This window comes from Plasmodium relictum (assembly GCF_900005765.1).
Source record: "Plasmodium relictum strain SGS1 genome assembly, chromosome: 13".
Taxonomy (NCBI): Eukaryota; Apicomplexa; class Aconoidasida; order Haemosporida; family Plasmodiidae; genus Plasmodium; species Plasmodium relictum.
Window position 1 is genome coordinate 1,497,481 of NC_041691.1, and position 21,957 is coordinate 1,519,437.

At 17.3% G+C, this 21,957-nt stretch overlaps 5 protein-coding genes across 5 annotated transcripts; 3 read left to right on the forward strand and 2 right to left on the reverse strand.

Moving 5' to 3' along the window:
* Positions 1-769: 769 nt before the first annotated feature.
* Positions 770-8,982, forward strand: PRELSG_1338700 (conserved Plasmodium protein, unknown function; the record flags this gene model as incomplete). The annotated part of the gene is made up of 5 exons (XM_028678921.1): positions 770-878; positions 962-1,144; positions 1,404-1,870; positions 1,979-3,645; positions 3,807-8,982. The coding sequence occupies 5 exons, from the start codon at positions 770-772 to the stop codon at positions 8,980-8,982; spliced, it is 7,602 nt and encodes a 2,533-aa protein (XP_028536019.1).
* Positions 8,983-11,243: 2,261 nt separating this feature from the next.
* Positions 11,244-11,978, forward strand: NTF2 (nuclear transport factor 2, putative; the record flags this gene model as incomplete). The annotated part of the gene is made up of 3 exons (XM_028678922.1): positions 11,244-11,323; positions 11,476-11,738; positions 11,944-11,978. The coding sequence occupies 3 exons, from the start codon at positions 11,244-11,246 to the stop codon at positions 11,976-11,978; spliced, it is 378 nt and encodes a 125-aa protein (XP_028536020.1).
* Positions 11,979-13,394: 1,416 nt separating this feature from the next.
* On the forward strand, positions 13,395-16,074 carry PRELSG_1338900 (conserved Plasmodium protein, unknown function; the record flags this gene model as incomplete). The annotated part of the gene is made up of 3 exons (XM_028678924.1): positions 13,395-13,533; positions 13,746-15,669; positions 15,771-16,074. 3 exons carry the CDS (start codon positions 13,395-13,397, stop codon positions 16,072-16,074), a joined length of 2,367 nt encoding a protein of 788 aa, XP_028536021.1.
* A 459-nt stretch (positions 16,075-16,533) lies between these two features.
* PRELSG_1339000 (conserved Plasmodium protein, unknown function) lies at positions 16,534-19,272 on the reverse strand (the record flags this gene model as incomplete). The annotated part of the gene is made up of 1 exon (XM_028678925.1): positions 16,534-19,272. One exon carries the CDS (start codon positions 19,270-19,272, stop codon positions 16,534-16,536), a length of 2,739 nt encoding a protein of 912 aa, XP_028536022.1.
* A 1,411-nt stretch (positions 19,273-20,683) lies between these two features.
* On the reverse strand, positions 20,684-21,655 carry PRELSG_1339100 (p1/s1 nuclease, putative; the record flags this gene model as incomplete). Its single annotated transcript, XM_028678926.1, has 1 exon — positions 20,684-21,655. One exon carries the CDS (start codon positions 21,653-21,655, stop codon positions 20,684-20,686), a length of 972 nt encoding a protein of 323 aa, XP_028536023.1.
* Positions 21,656-21,957: the final 302 nt, after the last annotated feature.

The window sequence follows — 21,957 nt, forward strand, 5'->3', positions numbered from 1 at the left end:
GAGTTTTTATAAACTTTTTAAAGAATAAATATAAAGAAAATAATATCTACAAGAATCAAGAGTTTTTTTTAAAAGATTAAAATCTCATTATACTATTAAGAAATATCAAATTAATAAAAAAATAACACATTACAATATTATTAATAAAATTTTTTAAAAACAATAAAAAGGATACTTTAAAAAGGTTTTTGTTAAGTAATTTCAAAATTTTAATGCATTACTTTTGAAAAAATAATGACAAATTCTTTATTTATTTTTTTTGTTTTTCATTTATTAAATATAATAATTTTATAAAAAATTATCATTTAATTTCACAAATTAAAATACAGAGATTTAAATGCATCCCTTTTTTTCTTTTTTTTATATGTTTGTATTTTAACTGAAAAAATTATATATTTTTTAATTTTTTATTTTTCGAAAATACAAATGTTTATAAAATAAATATAAATTTTTATTTCCTTTTTATAAGTACATTTTTTTGTATTAATACACCTTTATATGATTATGCTATTTGTACATATATAATTGTGCAAAAGAGGGAAAGAAAAATAAAAAAGAAGAAAGAAGAATTAAAAAAAAAAAAATAGAAAAAAAGGAAAAATAGAAAAAAATAGAAAATATAGAAAAAAATAGAAAATATAGAAAAAAATAGAAAAAATAGAAAAAAATAGAAAAAATAGAAAAAAAATAGAAAGAAAGATATAGAAAAGAATGGTAAATAAATAATGAACATTTTTTTTTTTAGTATTTTGAAATATGAGGAATAATTATGGAAAAAAATTTCTCAGAGAAATATGTAAGCTTTCAAAATAATCCGAAGCAGTTGAATGCTTCTCAAAAAATATTTGAATGGATTTTTAATTATCCTCTTTTTAATGGTAAAAGTCATGAAATAAATTAATATGAAATATAAAAAAAAAAAAAAATGAGTAAAAAAATTTCAATTTTATTTTTTTTAAAGAAATTCGGAATACTAACTTGTCTAATCAATTGGGAGGTCTAGAAGTAAAGAGACATATTCATCATAAAGAATTACAAACAACAGTGAAGAAAAAAAATTCTAAAAATAGTATCACCAGTTTTAATTTAAGAGAGTATAATGAACTTACAACTAATCTAATTAAAAATGAAATAACAACAAAAGGTAATAAATGAAAGAAAAAAAAAATTATTTAATAAATTAATGTAAATATAAAATAAGTATAAAAATATATAACAAAATAATAATTTATATATATATATTATAACATTCTTCTTTTGGTTATTTAATGAATCATATAATTTCTTTATATATTTATGAATTAATATTATTTTAATTTAATACAAAGAATTATTGGTCTTCGTTTTATAATATATATATTTATATATATTACACATCTTATTTATTCAATGATTTAACTCAGATTATAGTTTAATAAATAATAATAAGTTTTATATAAATATCATAAAAAAAAGTGAAAAAATATATAACGGCTATTATGAAAAGTTAAAGAATGAAAAAAAAAATAAATTAATTTTTGAAAAAGCTAAAGAAAAATATTTAAGAAAAAAAAAAGGCGTGAGAGAAGATTCTCGTTTACATATTATTTTAGAGAAAAATATAAATAAAGAAGAAAGCTTGCTGCTAAAAGAAAAATTTAATCCCTTTTTTAATTTTTTTGGAAATGAAAACAAAAATATTTATCATAGTAGTATAAATTTTTCTTTAAAAACAAATATACAATTAAACAAATATTTTTATAAAGTAATTTTAAATCAGCTTAACTATTACAATATTAAAAAAGATATATATATAAACATTTTAAATATTGTAAATGAAATATCAAAATATTATTATAGCTATGATTACGATATTTTAAATAATATAAAGGTAATTAAGTAGAAAAAAATAAAATAAAGATGAAAATAAAAATAAAAAAATGAAATGTATACATATATTTATGTGTATTTTTTTTTTTTTTTTTTTTTTCTTATTTAGATAAAATACTTCCCTTATAAAAAAATAGGAAATAGTTTTTATATAAATGGTTTAGTATTTAGTAATTGTTCTATATATTTCAATAATGTAGAAATTGAAAACCCCAAGATATTATTGTTAGATACAAAAAAAAAAATAAAATATGAAAAATTAGAGAATTATTATAGTTATAATTATAATTATTACTTGTGGAAAAACTTGTCTAACAGGTTTTTGAATATAATTTTAATTCATGGGGAGCTAGATTTTTATATTAAAAAATTATTAATTAATAAGAAAATATATTTTTTCACTAGTATAAAAAAAAAAAATATGTATCGTTTATCAAATATTTTACGTGTACAAATTTTAAATTATGAAAATTTTCTAAATTTTGATAATAGTTATGTAGCAAAAGCGAATTATTTCAAAATCCAAAAATACAAAAAAAATGTAAAAAATATTTTTCTTTCTTGTAGTAATAAATTTTTAACCATATGTATTTTCGGAAAAAAAGAAATTAGTGAAAATGTATTAGTAAATGAAAATGAGAATTCTGATTGTTCAAATATTCAAGAGAGTAATATAAAGAATAGAACAAAAAATACTACGATTTTTGATGACTATTTTAAAAGGGAAGTTGAAAAGGAAAACATTTTAGATAACTTTATAAATGTATATTATATAAATAAAAATGATGATTATGTTATAGATTATTTTTTTTTAAATAAAGAAAAAAAAATAAGCTTTTCAGGTAAAGAGAAAAGAGAAAATAAAAAAAATTTACTAATAAATCATCTTAAAAATGTAATTATAATTAAAAAAATTAAAAAAATACTAAAATTTGTTATATTTTTAAGTTTTTATGTTTATAAACAGATATATTTGAATAATTATATGGATAGAACGCTTATATCATTATCTAATGAAAATATAAATACAATTAGAATGTATGATAAAAATTACAATAATTTGAATTTCTTAATTTTATATTCTTCATTTTTTTTTATTTATCCAACAAAAAAAAAAATAACCCCAATAAATTTAATGTCAAATCTATTTCATTTATTAAACATTAAAAGCCCCTTGAAGCATGAAAGAATAAATATTTTATATAAATTAGTAAATACAAAGAAAATTATTAAGGAACAGATATATAATAATTATGAATATTGCTTTTTTTCTTCAGAAAAAAATAAAGTAATAGATATTGTAAATTTTTTCCTTTTTAATAACTTTATGAAAAATTATGAAAGTAACTGTGAATATATTTTTTATTATTTAAAAATTATAAATAATACTTATTTATATTATAACCATAAAAATATTATTATGGATGATTCAATTATTTTAAATAGATCAAATCTTTTAAGTGATATGATTCCTATTGATCAAATAACAGTTAAAAATAAAATTAATGAAAAAGTAGAAAACATAATTGCAGAAAATATTTTATTTTATTCTTATGACTTTTTGTCTTCTAAAAATATAGAAATGATTATTTATTTTATTTGCCCGAATTATATATTTATAAATAATTTATATAATAATATAAACATATATTTGTTTGATAATCAAAGTAATAATAGTAAAAAATTGTTTTACAATTTTTTTTTCAATTATAAATATATTTATGATATATCCATCCAACAGTTTATTTATATTATGCATTCTTTAAGCTTCAAATTGTAAAAAAAAAAAAAAAAAATAATAATAATAAAATATCTCATTACACATAAATTTCGTTAGTGCATTTCAATTCATAAATTAAAATTTAAATATTATGTTTATTTTTAATATTTTATTATTATATATTTATCTTAATATTATTTTATTTTATTTTTTGTAGAAAATGCCCATTTGATCTATGTAGAAATTATCTATGCTATCATCAGATATGTATTCAAATTTTTTTAAAAAAAGTATTAATTATAATTAAAAAAGAAAAAAATGATAACTTAGAAGACAACATAGTTTTAAATATTATTTGTAACAAATGTTATTGTGTAAATGAAAAAAATATAAATTTGAATTTTTCTTTTAGTGAGTTCTTATTGTGTATCATACATTCAGATAACTATATAAATAGATACTGTAATCACAATGGTAAATATAATAGCTATGCATTATATTTTAAAAATGTAAAAATAATTTTTCAAGTACATGATAATAATATTTACAAGAGTATTAATCCATTTAAGACAATACGTATGAATAAATCTAGCAATGAAGAGATGAACAATAATGATGCTCATAATAATGAAATGCCTTTAAATTACATAAATAAAAATAAATCAGAAAAAAAACTGAAAAATTATATTAAAAAAAATATAAAAAATATCATACATAATAATGTTTTTTACTATTATCCATGCAAATGTCTGACCAAAAGATATAATTTAAAAAAAAAAAAGAAAAAAGAAAAAAGTTGTACAAGTTTTAATCTATATAGTATTATAGAAAATTTTCCAAAATACAACAACTCAATGCTACCTATGTATTCATCATTAAAATTTTTAATTTATAATTACGCGGTAAAATATTATAGATCAAAAAATAAACATTTATATATGAAAACAAATGAAAAAATTAAAAAAGAGAATTTTCATAACCCTTGTTCACCATTATATTTTAAAAATCAATGTAAAAAATGTAAATATATAAAAATTTCTAATTTTTCTACCTTAGTTTTTTTTAATTCTCTATTTGTTATTAAAAGAATATTTTATAATTTCTATTCTCTAATTAGTTTTCTTATTGATTTATTAAATAAAAATATTTTTATAAAAATAAATGAGATAAGGTATATATTAAATAACAGAACAAGCTGCTTTATTGATGATAATTTTTTATCAACAAAAGGAGATTTAAAAAAAAAAAATAATAATCAAGATAGCATTGGTGATATAATGAATAATGAATTTATTGGAAATAAAGAAGTTTCCATAAGTAAAACTTTAAGATCAAAATCTGATAAACTGAGTAAATATATAAATGATGTTGATACACAAAATTTTATGAATAAAAATGATGAAGAAATAAATAATAATACTATTGAAATAAACAATAAGTACATAGAAATAAAATCAAGAGAAATAACTAATTCAGATACTAATTTAATTACTTCTGAATCTTATAGTAATATTATAGATTTAGAAGATTATAGCAAAAAAAAAAAAAATTTAATAAAAGAATATTTATTATTTAAAAAATTGAAAAACGTAATTAGGCATTATAAAAAATACTTAATTAAAGTATTAATTAATTTTTATTTTTATGGCATTGTAAATTTAACAAAAAAAAAATTTTCATTGGAAATAGAAATTTTCTTCTCTTATTATATAATGATATTAGAAAAAATAAATATAGAAATTCAAAAAAATATTGAATATATAGAAGAACTAAGAAGTAAAGAAAAACTGGAATACCTGCATTTTACAAAAAATATAAATAAAAAACTGAAATCTTTTATTTTTGATTTTAATAAAAAAGAAAAGAGAAAAAAAAAAGGAAACAAGAAAAAAAAATATATATATAAATTAGTAAGTATAAACGAAGAAAATTATTCCCATTTAAATCCCCCATATAATACAAATTCTAATAAAATAAAAAAAGAGAAAAACAATTTTCATTATTTTTCTTGCAAAAATGACATAGCCAAGTTATATATAAAAGAAAAAAACTATATATATAATATAGAAAATTATAGAAGAAAAAAAAATATATATTTTGCTAACAAGGAGGATTATGAAAACGAAAACAAAAAACCCTTTTATTTACATATATCAAAGATAGTAAAGGAAGAAAAAAAAAATTTTAACAACAAAAAAACAAAAGGAAAAAAAAAAAGATGTATATTTATATTTAAACCAAATGACACATCAAATATAATATTCCACTCTCTAATATCAAACAATTACAAAAAGAAATTAAAAGAAATTTATGAAAAAGAAAAGAAAGTAATATTTGAAGAAGATAACATATCAAACAACTGTAAAAAGATAACTACAAAAAAAAATATGCTTAGTAATAAAAAAAAGAAATATCCATATAAGGTACATTATAATGATATTGAAAAATATTTAAACAAAAGTATACAAAAATTACACAATAATTTTTATGATGATAATGTGAAGGATTTTTTAAATTGTAAAAATAATGATATGATCACAATTTTTCTAAGTAATAATATTTGTGTTTATATTTATTTTCCTATACAATTTCATTATTTAAGAAAATTCTTATGTGAAAAAGAAATATACTTTTTGAAATCTCTAAAAAAAAGTAATTACATAAATTTTGACTACAAGAAAAAGAATTTCGCAAAAACATATGATAGTAAGTATATTATAAAAGAAATAAATAGACACGAATTTAAATCATTTTTTAATAAATTTAAAGAGTTCTTTCAACATTTTTCAGATATTTTTTTCAAATTTAAAAAATCATTGTTGTGCTTTATGTATGGTTTGTATCAAATAGAAATAAAAAAAAAAAATAAAAAAACAGTAAAAACTTACATAATTTTAGAAAATGTAAGGATTAATAACAAGAATTCAAAAATTTTAATTTTTGATATAAAAGGTGCAAGAAAAAAAAAAAACTTACAGAATTTACTTATGCAAAACAACAAAAAATCCTCTTTTTTTGAAAAAAGAGAGAAAATTCCATTAAATACAACTAAAATAAAAGAGGAGGAATATTTATCAGGTAATAAATTATCTGATATATCTATGAATTTAAAATATCTTACAAAATATTTAAGAAAAGAAAAAAAAAAAATAAATAAATATAATCATGATAAAACTGAAGAACATAAAAATATCTATAATAGAAATAGTTATTTAGATTTTCTTTTATTAGCTAGATCAGATAAATTAAAGGGAAAAAAAGAAGGGGAAAAAGAAAAAGAAATGGGAAAAGAAAATGAAAAAGAAAATAAAGATAAAAAGAAAAATGAATTACGTAGAACTAAAATTAATGAAAAAGGTTCAGATATGAAAAAGAAAAATAGAAACAATGAAAAATGTTCAAACAATATAAACGAACATATGAATAAAGAAAAAAAAATGAATGGTAATAGTAATACAAATCAGGAAAGGATAAATAAATTTTTTAAAAGGCATAAAAAGAAAATATTAAATGGGTATTATTCTGATATAAAATCGCTAAAAAATTATACAACAAATATAAAATTAAAAAAAAATATTTTCAATAGTAAAGAAGAGTCTACGTGGAATAATTTAAAAAAAATAGATAAAGAAGAAAATGAGATGAATAAAAAACGCACACAAAAAAATGATAGCTTTTTAAAAGAAATGGTTCAAAATATAAAAATGTACATATTTTTAAACCATAGAATATTAAAAATCAAGAAAAAAAAAAAAAATCACAAAATAAAATTTAAAAAAAACCTTAATAATAAATGTTTGTATAACACAAAATTGTCTTTACATTTTTTATCAAAAAAAAAAGAGCAAATTTTAAATAAAGAAAATTTAAATAATTATAAAATTAAACATAAGAATACAAGTGAAGAAACATATGATCTATTATATAAAGAACCAAATAACAATAAAAATTTTGAAAGTTCTAACTCTATAGAAAAGTATAATCATTTTACAATAGATAATTACAATACATTAAGAAATTATTATGTTTTATTTGATGATAACTTTAAAGATTTTATTAAAGCAAAGGTGATTAATTTAGAATATATTGATTACAAATATTTAATTGATTCATTAAAGAATGATACTAATTTTTTATCATCTCATGATATAATGGATTATTCACTACTTATACACATAGATATTTCTAATTTTCAAATTGCATTTAAAATTATTGATTATTTACGACCTTATACTTGGGACAAATCTGTAGAAAATTTTAGCAAAAGTGTATTATATTTAACTAAAGGATATAGACCTACTATAATACATTCAGAATATTATAAAAAAAGATTTCTAAGTAATATAAAAAAATATTTTTTTTATTATATTCCTTTATACACACTAAAAAAAAAAAATGTTTTTAAAATAGCTAGTAGAAATAATACTTTTTCTATTGTTAACTTGAATGAAAATCATCCATATAAAAATTACTTTTTTTACTTCCTTTTTAATATAATAATAAGATATTATAATAATGACAATGTTTACAACAAATATTTTTATATAGATGAGAAACTTAATGGTGACTCCTGTTTTACAAAAAATCTCTATTCTCAAAAAAATATTTTTGCTTTTTTAAATTATTACTTAAAAGAATATGCTACAAAATATATTGAAGAAAAAAAAAAAAAAGATAAAAATAATTTCCATCTTTATTTCAGCAACGTAAATATAATGAATTCATATATTTACGAAACTTATTCTAATTATTTAAAAAATCAGTTAATACAGCATGATAAAGTATTGGATGATGATATAGCTGCATCATATAATTATGAAATTAAAAGTAAATTTATCTATCCAAATAAAGAATTTTCAAGTAAAAATATTTATGAAAATGAGCATTTTTGTGATCCTATATTTCCCTATTATGCATTAGAAAAATATAAAACATTAAACAGTAATAATAATAATTTCTCAATTATTGATAAGAATGATTTATATTATGTGAAAAATGTTGGAATTCCTGATAAAATAAATTATTTATTCGAAGCACAAGGATTATCGCAAAATTTTTTCAGTATACAACAGTCTTTTAATAAAAAACTCTACAAACAGCTAAAAAAAAAGTTTTATAAAAAAATAACAGAGCTTCAAATAAAAATTCTAAAAAAATTACAAAAAAATAGACTATATATAGAAAATATTTCATACTATGTCAACAATAATGTATATATAGAAATGAATGATATTAATATGCACTATACAAATATTAATTATTTAGATGCTTTTAATATTTATAATATATGTGGAAAAAAACTTAATAAAGGTAGAAAAAAAAAGGATAAAAAAAAGGAAGAACTATTTTTATACATTCCTTCTTATTTTCTTTTTATTTTAAATAAAAAATAATTATTTAAATGGAAAATTGAAAATTTTAATAAAATATGTATTAAAAATTAAATGATATAACATTTTATCCGTTTTTTTTTTTTTTTTTTTTTTGATGAAATTTTTTTGCTCAGCACCTTTGAATTAAAAACATGATGAAAATGATTAAATTTTATTATTGTCAAATTTAATTATCAGAATATATTTTCATCATATATTAACCAAAATAATAATTCAAATTGAATTATTAAGATAAAATCAATATAAATAAAAAGTTAAATTATTAATTTGTTTTAAAAATAATTTATATAAAAGTTTTTTTTTTTTTTTAAAATAGTTATTACATGTCAATAAAGAATATATAAAGAAAGAAAAAGTATAATGGAAATATTATATTACTTTTTATGTTATCAAAAACACAAATATTTACTTTTTTTTTTTTTACAAAAATATCCTTTATATAATAAATGAATTAGAATTAAAATATTGTCTTAAATTTTTAGACTTGGAAAAATACAGATATATTTTTATATATCTAAATGCTATCTAAGGAAAATATTGTTTTAGTATTCTTATTTATTTTATTTTAATTTTTTTTTTTTCTTTACTAAAATATTAAATAAAATATTACATATTCCACTTTTATATTGTTTTTAAATTATAATTAGATATTCTTGTTAATATTAATCTTTAAAATTTGTGCTAATTTTTAGTTGTTTTTTTGTATTTTTTTTTTTAATTTTGTTTCATCTATTTTGTTATAATTAATTTCTGTAGATGAAATTACTCCTCCATTTTTTTTTTTTATGAAAAATTTTAACTAATAAACAAAAAACTGTGAGAAAAATACGAACAATTCGCATATTTGTAGCATTACTAATTTTTTTAAAATAATTACAAAAATAACTTTATTATTTAATATGAAAAAAGCACTAGAAAGTTAAAAATAAAAATTTATTGATGATTATTATTTATTATTTTAATTTATCAATATCATATAGGTGTTATAGTCTTATAATTTAAATACAAAAAAGCATTAAAGCAAAAAAAAAGATAGAAACAAAAAATAATGAATAAAAAGAAAATTACAACTTCATGTAAGGGTGTTTTACCTTTTTATAAATATGTTTAGAAAAAGCATAAACTAAATTATGTAATGATTTTATTGAAAACTTTTATACATTATAATTTTTTCAATTAAATGTTATGTTTATGTTATATAGGAATACAATTTTAAAAATGTTTCAACTTTTTATTATAATAAAATACGAAAACTATATATATGTACGGCTAAATATATATTTTTAATTTCGTAATTTCAATAATGCATATATTTATTTATAAGCTGTTTTTTTTTAATAACTAAATATAAGTTATAGTTCCATTATTTTTAAAATAAAACTATTGTATATAAAAAAAAAAAAAAAAAAAGATATATTTATCTTATTTTGTTGTAGAAATAATTAAATATATTTGTTAATTTATTATACATTTTACCATATTAATGACACTATTTATATAAAATATCTATCAAAAATAATAAAATATTAAATAATAATAAAAAAAAACAATAAAATAAAATTGAATAATTAAAAAGTTAATTACCTATATTTTAAACATTTATAAGAATAATTAAAATTATTTTTTTTTTTTTGATTTATATTGTGAATTTAAAATTAATTTATACGTGAAATTTCTCATGATTTTACTTTTTTTTTTTATTCTTTTTCATAATTTTTACTACATTATAGTATTATGAATGTATAATAAAGGAATATATTTTTAGATAGAAAAATAAATTTATGTGAGCTTTTTAAAATAATTAAAAAATTAACTGAAATATTTTTTTTTTTTTAAAGTTCTTTAAAGAATATTATGCACTCAATAATATTTGCTTATTATCATTCTATTTTTTTTTATTTGATTAATCTTGGAATGTTTTTTTACACTTTATATAATAAACCATAAAGAATTAATGCATATATATTGATATGTATGATTTTTATTTCATTATTTTTTTTTATGTATATTCTCATTTTCTCAAAAATAATAATCTAAAGAAAAATATGTTCTTCAGTAAATGAGATGTTAATATAAAAAATTGTATTTTTTTTTTTTAAAACTTTAAAAAAAATAGAAATATAAATAAAAAAATTTTGCAAAAATAAAAATAAATTACAACTTTTAATTCAAAAAATTTATTATTATTTTTTTTTTATTTGTAACAATTTTAATATATATATATATATATAAACTTATTTTTTTTTATATTTTTGTTAAAAATGGATATGCTAAATCCTCAATTTGAAGAAATAGGAAAAGAATTTGTAAATCATTATTTTCAATGCTTTAATACTGGAAGGTTAAAAAAAAAAAAAAAATTGAAAGAAAAATCAAAGATAAAGAAATATTTTCTTATGACTTTTTATAAATTAAAATGATTAAATATATATAAATATATTAGTATATAGAATTACACACATATATATATAAATTTGTTTTCTTTATACTTAGAAATGAACTTGCAGCGTTATATAAAGATATAAGTATGATGAGTTTTGAAAATGATCAATGTAGAGGGACAAGTCAAATAATAGAAAGATTGAATAAATTACCTCAAACAGTAGTACATAAATGCTTAAGTTTAGATATTCAGCCAACACCAAATAATGGAATCTTAATTTTAGTATGTGGAGATATAATTATTGAAGAAAATAAACCATTAAAATTCTGTAGAACTTTTCATTTATGCCCATTACCTAGTGGAGGATATTTTAGTAAAATTATTTTTAATTTATATATATTTTTACATATTTTTCAATACTATATATATATATATTAATGCTTTTTCTCTTTTTTTTATTATCTTTAATTTCTCACAATTTTTTATTTTTCTTTTTATTAATATTATTTGTTATTATATATATTATTATTATTACTATTTTACATATATATATTTTTTTATAATTTTTTTTTTTTTAGTTTTTAATGATTTATTTAGATTTTGCATTAGTTAAGTACAGAATACAGAATATATAAAATAAAAGAAGATATAAATAATATTAGGTTTAACTTTATTTTTTTTCTTTTTTTTTTTTTCAATCGACAATTAAAATAATTTAAAAATGGTTGTTTATTTTAATAATTTTTTTTATTTATTTATGCATTTTATGGTTGTTATAAATTTTATTTTACTTCATATTTATTAAGAGAAAGATAAATCCTATGAACAAATCAAAATTATAACATTTTATAAATAAAAAAATATAATTTCCATATACATGTATATATATAAATACGTGTATGTTTAATATATATTTTTTTTTTTTTCACATATTTAAATATGCTTAAATAATACTTTTTTTTAAATTGTGAAAAGTAAAAAATATATATTAAGAAGAAAAAATCTCTCAATTACTAAATTTTAAAATTCTATCCCTGAAAAGGAATATGTTTTTTTTACTTGAAACACCGTATTGACATTTTAAAAAAGGAAAAGATATGTATATATTTTATATAAATTATATCTAAGATGATAACGAAATTAATATTTTTTTAATTCAAATAGTTTTTAGTAAAAATATTTAGAAATTATATGTTTGTGTGAAGAATAGCTATTTTATTTTTTCTTTGAAATTTCTAATAGCATTAAAAAATAAAAATTTTCTCATTTTTTTATAAAACATTTTAAAATTATTATCTATTTCTCAAAAAATTCATATTATAAAATATATCACCAATAAAATAATTCTAATATTCTTATATATATATTCTATCAAATATCTTATTTGTATAGCATTTATTATAAAATTTTAATTTAATTTTAAAAATTTTGGATTTTATTTTATATTATGTGTAAATATTTATTCTATTTTAGAGCTTTTGACATTTTTAAGAGTTTAAGAAAATTAAAAATTTTTTTCAATATAATTATCAGTGTATTTTATTTTATTTTCTTTATTTATTATCTTATTAATTTTTTTATTTATATAGTTAATCCATATTTATATAGAATTATAAAATAGATATATATAGTATATTATAAAATATGTCACTTTTTCTTTGTCTTAATAAGTCATTTATAAAAAAGTATAATTTTTTTTTACTAAAATATTGACATACATTTTTATTTATTCTTTTTAAAAATTTAAAATATTTTTAATAATTATTAATAAATGCGAATCATTTTTATTGAATATATTAAGAATTATTATGTCTAATGATATAATTAATGACATATTTATATAATAATTATATACTTGAAAAATACCTAAAAAAAATATCCATATATTTTAGAAAAAGAAAAATAATTTCTATTTTACTAATTTAGAAACTATACACTTTTCGTGTTAGCAAATATATATATGTATAACTTTTTACTAGTATTTCAATTCAATATAAAAATTAAGCTTAACTTTTTTTTAAGTATATAAATGAGTGAGGAAACATTGTGCAAACAAGATTCACTAAATTTTTTACTTAATGAAGAAGATGAGTTTATAAACATATTTAATTATAAGAATATAAAATGTTTTAAGTCACCTCATTATATTTATATAGGACAAATTAGAAGTATAAATTAATTTTAAAAATATGTGATATATAATCATTTTTATTAGCCAAACAATTCAATAAAATAACTTAAAATTTTTTAATAATGTAAACTTATTTAATATTTAATTAAATAATTTTAAAAATAAAACATTGTTAAAAAAAAAATATATATATAATTATATATTCATTAAATATATATTCTTTTTTTTCTCCTTTTTACGTAATAAAAGATAATGAAAGTTTTTTAGGAAAAGAAAATATATGCGAGGATATATATAAAAAAAATGATGATATAAAAAAAGATACTACTAAAGAATATGCATATCATAAAGAAAAGTTAGAAAAAAAAAAAAAAAAAATTATTAAATATATAAAAGAGGGATATGGCATTTTGTTAAGCTTAAGAAAAAATATATATGATGAAGAAATAATAGTAAATAAATTTATTGGAAATTGGAAGAATGATAAAAAAAATGGTTTGGGTCTTAACATTTTTCTAAATAAAAATATTTTCTTTGGTTATTATGAAAATGATTTAAGGAATGGATGGGGTTATTTAGAATGGAAGAATAGTTCATCAAAATTTCAAGGATATTGGTTAAATAATTCTATAAATGGTAAAGGAATGTATAGTAATAAATATTTTAGTTATGATGGAAATTTCTACAATAATAAGTTTTTAAATTCATGTGGGGAATGGATGAATATTTTTGAGCTGGAGAAAAATAATAAAACTCACGCAAATAACAATATAATCTCAAATAATATACATTTAATTTTATTACCCTTTGATTTCATAAAAGCCCATTTAAAAAAAATTGTTGAAATTATTAAGCATAATTTCAATAAAGTTCCATTTATTATGTGCACTAAAAAATTCATAGAAAAAAATAAAAATTTCAATTTATCTAAATTTGTATTTTTAAGCTATTATTTTGATTCATCTGAACTATTACACGATTTTAATGAGAAGCTATTTTTTGATAATTTTAAAAATAATAATAGTGAAAACAAGAAAATAGAAAAAGTAGGATTTAAGAAATCAAATTACAATCATGATAATTTATCCTCTTTCGAAAATTCTACTACCTCAGAAATTAATAATGAATTAAATAGTTCACATTATTTTAATAATTCTATTGAATCATATGATTCCGATAACTCAAAGGGTTCTTATGAATTTAATAATTCTAATAATCATAAAAATTCCAATGAATCTGATTATTTTAACGAATTTAATGATTCCAATGAATATAATAATTTTAGTGAGCCTAATAACTCCAATGATTCTTGTCCAAATGTTAATTATTCTACTGTTTCTAATTATTCTAATGATTCCAATGATTCATTCAATTTTCAATTAAAAAAAAATAACTCTTCAAATGGTTCAAATTCAATCAGTTTGAAAACTGTTTGCATATATGGAAATGAAAGCGACAAAAGTGAACTGAAGGAATATCTAAAAAATGAGCGTAAATCAAGTGATTTAAAAAATAAAAGTTTCCTTGGTTCATTTTCAAAAAATAATGATAATTTAAAAATAGATAAAACTGATTTTAAGAAAAGTTGCAATTTTAATTCTGGAAAGATTTATAACACTTCTATCAATTTAGAAGAAAAGAGAAAAAATAAAATACACAATTTAATTAACAGTTATTTAAATATGTATATAGACACTGATGACAGTTTAAGTAATTATTCTATAATGTCTAGTGAAACAGAAGTCTCTGATGATAGTGTGAATTCCAAGAAAATAGAAAAAAAGGAAAATGATATTCAGGAAGAAAATGATACAGATAAGAGGCAAGAAAAACATAAAGAGGAAGAAGAAAAAGAACGAAAAAGCGAAAAGAAAAAAAAGAAAATGAATAATAAATTTGTAGAAATGGTTAAAAATGATGAAGAATGTAATTCTTTTGATGTTAATAGAAAAATTGAGGAAGAATTACCAAAAATAAAAGTAGACATCAGTTTTTTAATAAAAATTATAAATATGAATCTATCATGTAAACATATAATTAAAAAAAAAATAAAGAATTCTTTGTTATTAAAGTACCCGTTCATTTTTAATTTAAATATTAGTGAGAATAAAAATAAATATGAAAATATAGATAACGAATTGCTACTAGAGAATTGTAAAATACCTGAATTTTGGTTATAAAAAAAAAAAAAAAAAAAAAGATTAATCATATTAATTTCAAAAATTATTAATTTATCAATATAAATATATATAAATTTTTTTTTTTTTTTAATAGGGATTTAAAGAGTTATTTTTGTAATATTGCAACAAAACTACCTGAAGAAATATTCAGTCCTTTATATTTTGATTTAAATAATTCATATAAAAGTATTATAAGATTTTCAAAATTAGAAGAAAAAAATATGAATGATAACTTAAGTGAAAAAAAATTTTGTAATAATTTTAATCTAAATTTTTTTGTCATTACAGATTTATTAGTTGATGAAACAAAAGATGTATATTTTTTAAAAGAATTAATAAAAAATAAATTTAATAATTATTCATACTTAAATAGTTTATTTTTTCTTATAATTGAATAATCTATTTAAATTAATATATTATATTATGCTTGAAAAAAAAAAAAAACTCATAAAAAATGTTAATTTTATATATGTTTCTAGATATATATAAAAAAGAAGAAAAAAAAAAAAAAAAAATATAAATATTAAATACTTCAAAATATTAAAAATATAAAATTAAAAAGATAGACACAAAAACTGATTAAAATTCAATAATATGTTATAAAAATTGACTAAATTGTTATAAAATTTAATAAAATAATATGTAAAACAAAGTTATATGAAATTAAAAAAATATACATATATATAGTAATAAATAAATGTAATGTGTATAAAATTAAAGTTGTATATATATTTTCAATAATATTATAAAATATATTACCTAAAATTTATACCTAAATAAGTAAAAAATATAAGGAGCAATTTAAAGAAAATTTCATTCTATTAATATATGTATGTACTTTAAAAAAAAAAAAAAAATTAAATATATAACTTATTTAAATGATTCATTCTTAATCTTCTTTCATTTTCTAATTTCATGATATAATTCCAGTGATCTTTTTTTATTTCATCAAATCCATCTGAAAAAGCTAAAATTCTAGACATACATATCCAAGAATTTAAAAGAAATTGATTTACTTCTTTGTTTTTTTGTCTCAAAGAAACAAAAGATTCAGTAATGTAATTTGTTATATCAGGATGAATTTTGGCTGGATTATTTTTTAATAATAAATAATTTACATATCTTCTAAATTGCATTAATTCATTTTCACTAGGTTTATAGTTTTTATTTGTGTTAATAAATTCTTTTGAAAAAATTTGGTTGACATCTTTTTCATTTTCATTTATATCATCCTTATATTGATTATATTTATCCCTGTTTTCATTATTAATATTATTTTTCTTTTTATCTATCTCATTTTTTAAATTAAAATCCCTTTTATTTTCATTATAATTCATATTTTGTGAGTGTAATATCGGTATAGTTATGTCAATATAATTTTTAAACATTGATTGTTTTTTTGACAAAATTAGTATATTACTTTGAGTTTCAAAAGTGATATCTGTATTAAAAATAAAAGGAATTTCTTGAGATACAATTAACCTTTCTATGCATTGGAAATTTTTCAAACTAATATTATTAAGTTTACCAACTTCCAATAAACACTCATCAAAAGCGACATATGTATTATTTGCCAATTGCAGCTTTCCCTTTTCTAATTCACCAAATTTATGATTCATAACAGACACTAAATATTTGCTACTTAATTTCCTTAATATAAGAGGAATATATCTATACAATGGAATTAAATTTTTAATCATTTTATTCATTTTTCTAGCATGTTTAGGATAACTCTTTTTTGATTCCTTTTGACAATTTTCTTGTATATTTAAGTTACATTCAGCATTTTTTTGAAATAAGTTTTTTTCATTTTCATTATTTTTAAATACTTTTCTAGATTCTTTTTTACTGTTAAATATTTCATTGCTTATATCTTTTATAAATTCATTCTTAACATCATTTAAACTATCTGTATCATTTTCACCAATACTTACTTTATGTTCTGGACATTTTTCTTCTTTATAATCAATATTAAAAATATTTAAACTAATTTTTCCTAATTTTAATTTACTTTCTTTGATATAGTTTCCACATAAATAAAAAAAAAAGTAATGAGCGACTAACAAATCGTTAGAAAAAGATCTTGATATATATATAAGAAGATACTTTCTTAATTCATTAATATCTTTAAAAGGCCCATTCTCAAGAATATTTGATAATTCATTCGTAAATAATATGCAATTATTTAAAGGATTAAAGTAATTTATTTTAGTATATTGGAACACGTGAATACATGGATATTTTAAAAAATTTTGATCATAAAAAAAATAGAAATTCATATTTTTTTTATAATCATCATAATCCCTTATTTGGTGTTTACGATAAATTCCAATAACTTCAATTATATCATTTAATTTTAGAAAATTATTAGCATTATCTCCATTATATTGACTATTATCATCATATATTTTTATTATACATCCAATTTTTCCTTTCTTCTGATTTACACTAATATTTTTATCTATATTATATATATTATCTGATTTACTATTTTTATAATCATCATTAATGCTTTCTTTTAATGTATCTAATTCAATGTTGTAATTAGATTCTTTTAAAATTTTTATATTATCATTATTACTATCAAAACTAACATTATCACTGTTCTTATAGTTTGAAATATTGGTGGAGCATATGGAATAATTATCATTATTGTTTATGTTCTTCATGTATTCAATATTTTTTCTATTTTTTAAAAAAATCTCATAATTACTATGATATGAAGAATAATCACATAATTCTTTGCACCATGAACTTTTATTTCCAGGTATACTAGTACAGAAAAATAAATATCGTTTCCAATACTTTTTAAAATTATAGTCATTACTGTAAAAATATATATTATTATAATTATTATCAATACAATCTTCTTTTTTATGATTATTATTATTTACATATATTTCTTCATTCTCTTTAGTGTTCTGTCTTATTTCTTTATCAATTTCAATATCTTCTTTTTCTTTATGATATTTTTCGAAATTTAACTCATAATATTCTCCATAATGTTTCCTATCATTATCATCAATTATTTCATAATTTTCTTCTGTATCAATATAATCTTTATATTTCGAGCTTTTCATAATAATTTCTCCATTTTTTTTATTTTTTAATTTATAAATCCCTAAATAACTTTCAGGTGAAATTATTTGCTGAATCATACAAGTCCACCTAACTAAAGTAGCATCTTTTAGTTCTTCTAAATATTCGATAGTATTTAAACATATACATTTTTCTACTATATCATTACAAACAAATAAATTTTCCTTTTTCTTTTTTATGTTTATATTATGTGATTCATTAGCCGTATTTAGTTCACTCAAATTGGAATTTTCATTATTTAAATTTAACTTTTTGAAATTATTGGGTTCATTATTTAAATTGGTCTTATTGCAGTCTTCGTTATTTTTAATTAAATTCTCATTTATATTATCTTTTTTTATTTTATTTTCTTCTACTTCATTTTTTTTCTCTCTATTTCCTAATTTTATATATTTATTAACTACAATTCCATCATCCCAATAGGAATCAATATCTTTGTCACCATATATTTTCATATAATTTATAAAACATTCATCAATTTGTTTTAAAACATTCATTTTAATAATAATAAAGAAAAAAAATTATTAAGAAATACTATAATATATTTATATGATAAGACACTATTATTTTTTTTTTTTTTACATCTTAGTTAAAATTTTTTTTTTTTATTTCCTATGGAGTTTTCCTTTTTTTTTTTTTAATTACATAATTTTTTTTTAAATATAAGATCTATTTCAGAACTTCATTATTTTTAATTTTTATATTTTTTTTTTAATTGCACATACTATTTTAAAATTCTTATTTATTGTTTTTTTTTTTTCTTTATTTTATAATTTTTTATTCGCATGAAAACTTTTTTTTTTAGTGCTAGTTTTCTTTTTTTATTTTACATTCAAATAATATTTTTTTCTTTTATTAATTCTTTCATTTTTTTTTTTATTCAGACAATATATTTATTTTTTCACCTTTATGGTATATTTAAAACATAAGTTATATTTTCTAAAAATTAATTTTTTTTTTTTTTGTTATTATGGATTTTCCATAATTATATAAGCATATTTAAATAATTAAAAAGTAAAACAATTAAATGGTTATATATCTTTTCAAGGTGGAATTTTTGTTTAATTAAATAAATCTACATTTAAATGTTTTAATGAAAATTTTTTTTAATAAAATACATATATTTATTAATATTATATACAACAATCACCTAAACATTTTATTAATTTTCACAAAGATTTTTAAATTAATTGTATTAATTTTTTTTTTTATGAAATATGCGTAAAAAATTCGCTTGAATTTCAAAAATAATTAAGAAGAGTAAAAATATTTAATGACAATAATTTATTCAACTAAAACATTTGTAATTAAGGTTTTTATCTAATATATTAGCTTCATTTTTCTTTTTAATTTTAAGAGAGGTTTTAATGAAAAATTTTCTCCAAACTAAAAAATGTTGAAAATAAGAAATCATCATTAAGAATATATAGTTTTATAATTGCTATAAACTTCATTTTTTTTTTCTTCTAAAAAAATTTTTAAACTTTTATAATAATTTTAAAAATAAAATCAAATATATAAACTGGAACATATAAATAATTGTTCATAAAAAAAAAAAATGTGTCTTATATCAAAATAAAATTAAAAAAAAAAAAAAAGGCAATTTTATGTCCATTTTAATGAATTTACATATAGAATAATAATAACAATTAAAAAAAACGGTAAAATAAAAAATAATATTACGAACAATTTAAAGTAATAAAGAAAAATATTTAATAAATTTTTCAAAGAAAAATAGTGAATATCATATATTAAATAAGCAAATATATATAATTTTCAATTAAAATGTTAATTAGAATTTTAAAAATAACATGAATAAGCTTTTTTGTTGATTTTATATAAATACATAACTTAGTTGCATAATTTCCCTTTAAAATTACAACTAATTATATTTTTATGTGTACATTTTCAAAGATCATCAGGAACATTTAAAAGCATATCTCTTAAATAATATGATAATCTATATCCTGCTATAATCATTTGTTTGTTTAATAATTCTTTTAATTTAAGAACAAAATGCTGATTAACTTTAATTGGTACATCTTTACTTAATGTGGATAAAGGAAAATGAGAATAAATATGATTAACAGCTAATTCATGGGATTCACCTGCTATGCTATCTATAAAATTCATTTTATCAGACGGATTTAATATTCTATCATGGAAACTTATAGGAGGATAAGAACTCATCATTAAATGAGCATCTTTCTCAGCATCGTTAGTATTTATAAGAGGCCAACGTTTTTTTCTTGAGTTAAAAATGTTATCACATAAATGATGTAAGTTTCCCATGTAATTATGGTAAGATAAAGTAATTTCTAAACCTCCTTTATCTCCATGAGGAAAGTTCTTATTAAAAAATAATATTGCATGCATTGGCTGATGGAGGTCAGCAAATATATGAATGAAAAATCTTAGATAAAAGTTGTATGAAAAAAAAGTACCATATTTAGCCTTTTTCTGTACTTGCACTAATGTTTTGTAAATATGTTTTAGTACTCCTATAGCATTATATTTTCCTTTCTGTGCATTTAAATAATATGAAGGAAGATTTATTTTTGTAGGATTATATGCAGTCGATACATAATGCCAATCACTAAATATATCTAATATTTCAACTCTTCTGACAGCATTAGGATAGAAAGGATTAAACTCATTTGGTTTTAAATGATCAGCCCATATTGAAGCACTTATCTTATCGTTAAAATCTTTATCTTCTTTATAATTTAATAGAATCCTATTGAGAATTCTTCTTTCTTTATCAGTTAAACCATCAAGTGCAATTGCAGTTATTATCATATGTACTTCATCGGACCAACACACATTTTTCTTAATAAAAAGAACGAAAAAAAATAATAATAATACTGTAAATTTAATCATAATTTATACTAGAAAATTAAATAAAAAATATACATATTGGAATAGATATACATGCTTCTAAAGAAAAAGCATAAAATGAAAAATAATTTAAAAAATCCCAGAAATTTATGCAAACATATATTTATAATTTATAAAGTTACTATATTTTAAAATCTTGCGATTAATCAAAAATATTTAAATATATATGTTTTTATTAAGTATCTCATTATTAAAAATTATCTAGAATTTAAAAATTTTTAATTTACTAAGTGAATAAAAAAAATAACTAATATACTTTGAAAAAAAAAATTATGAAAGATACA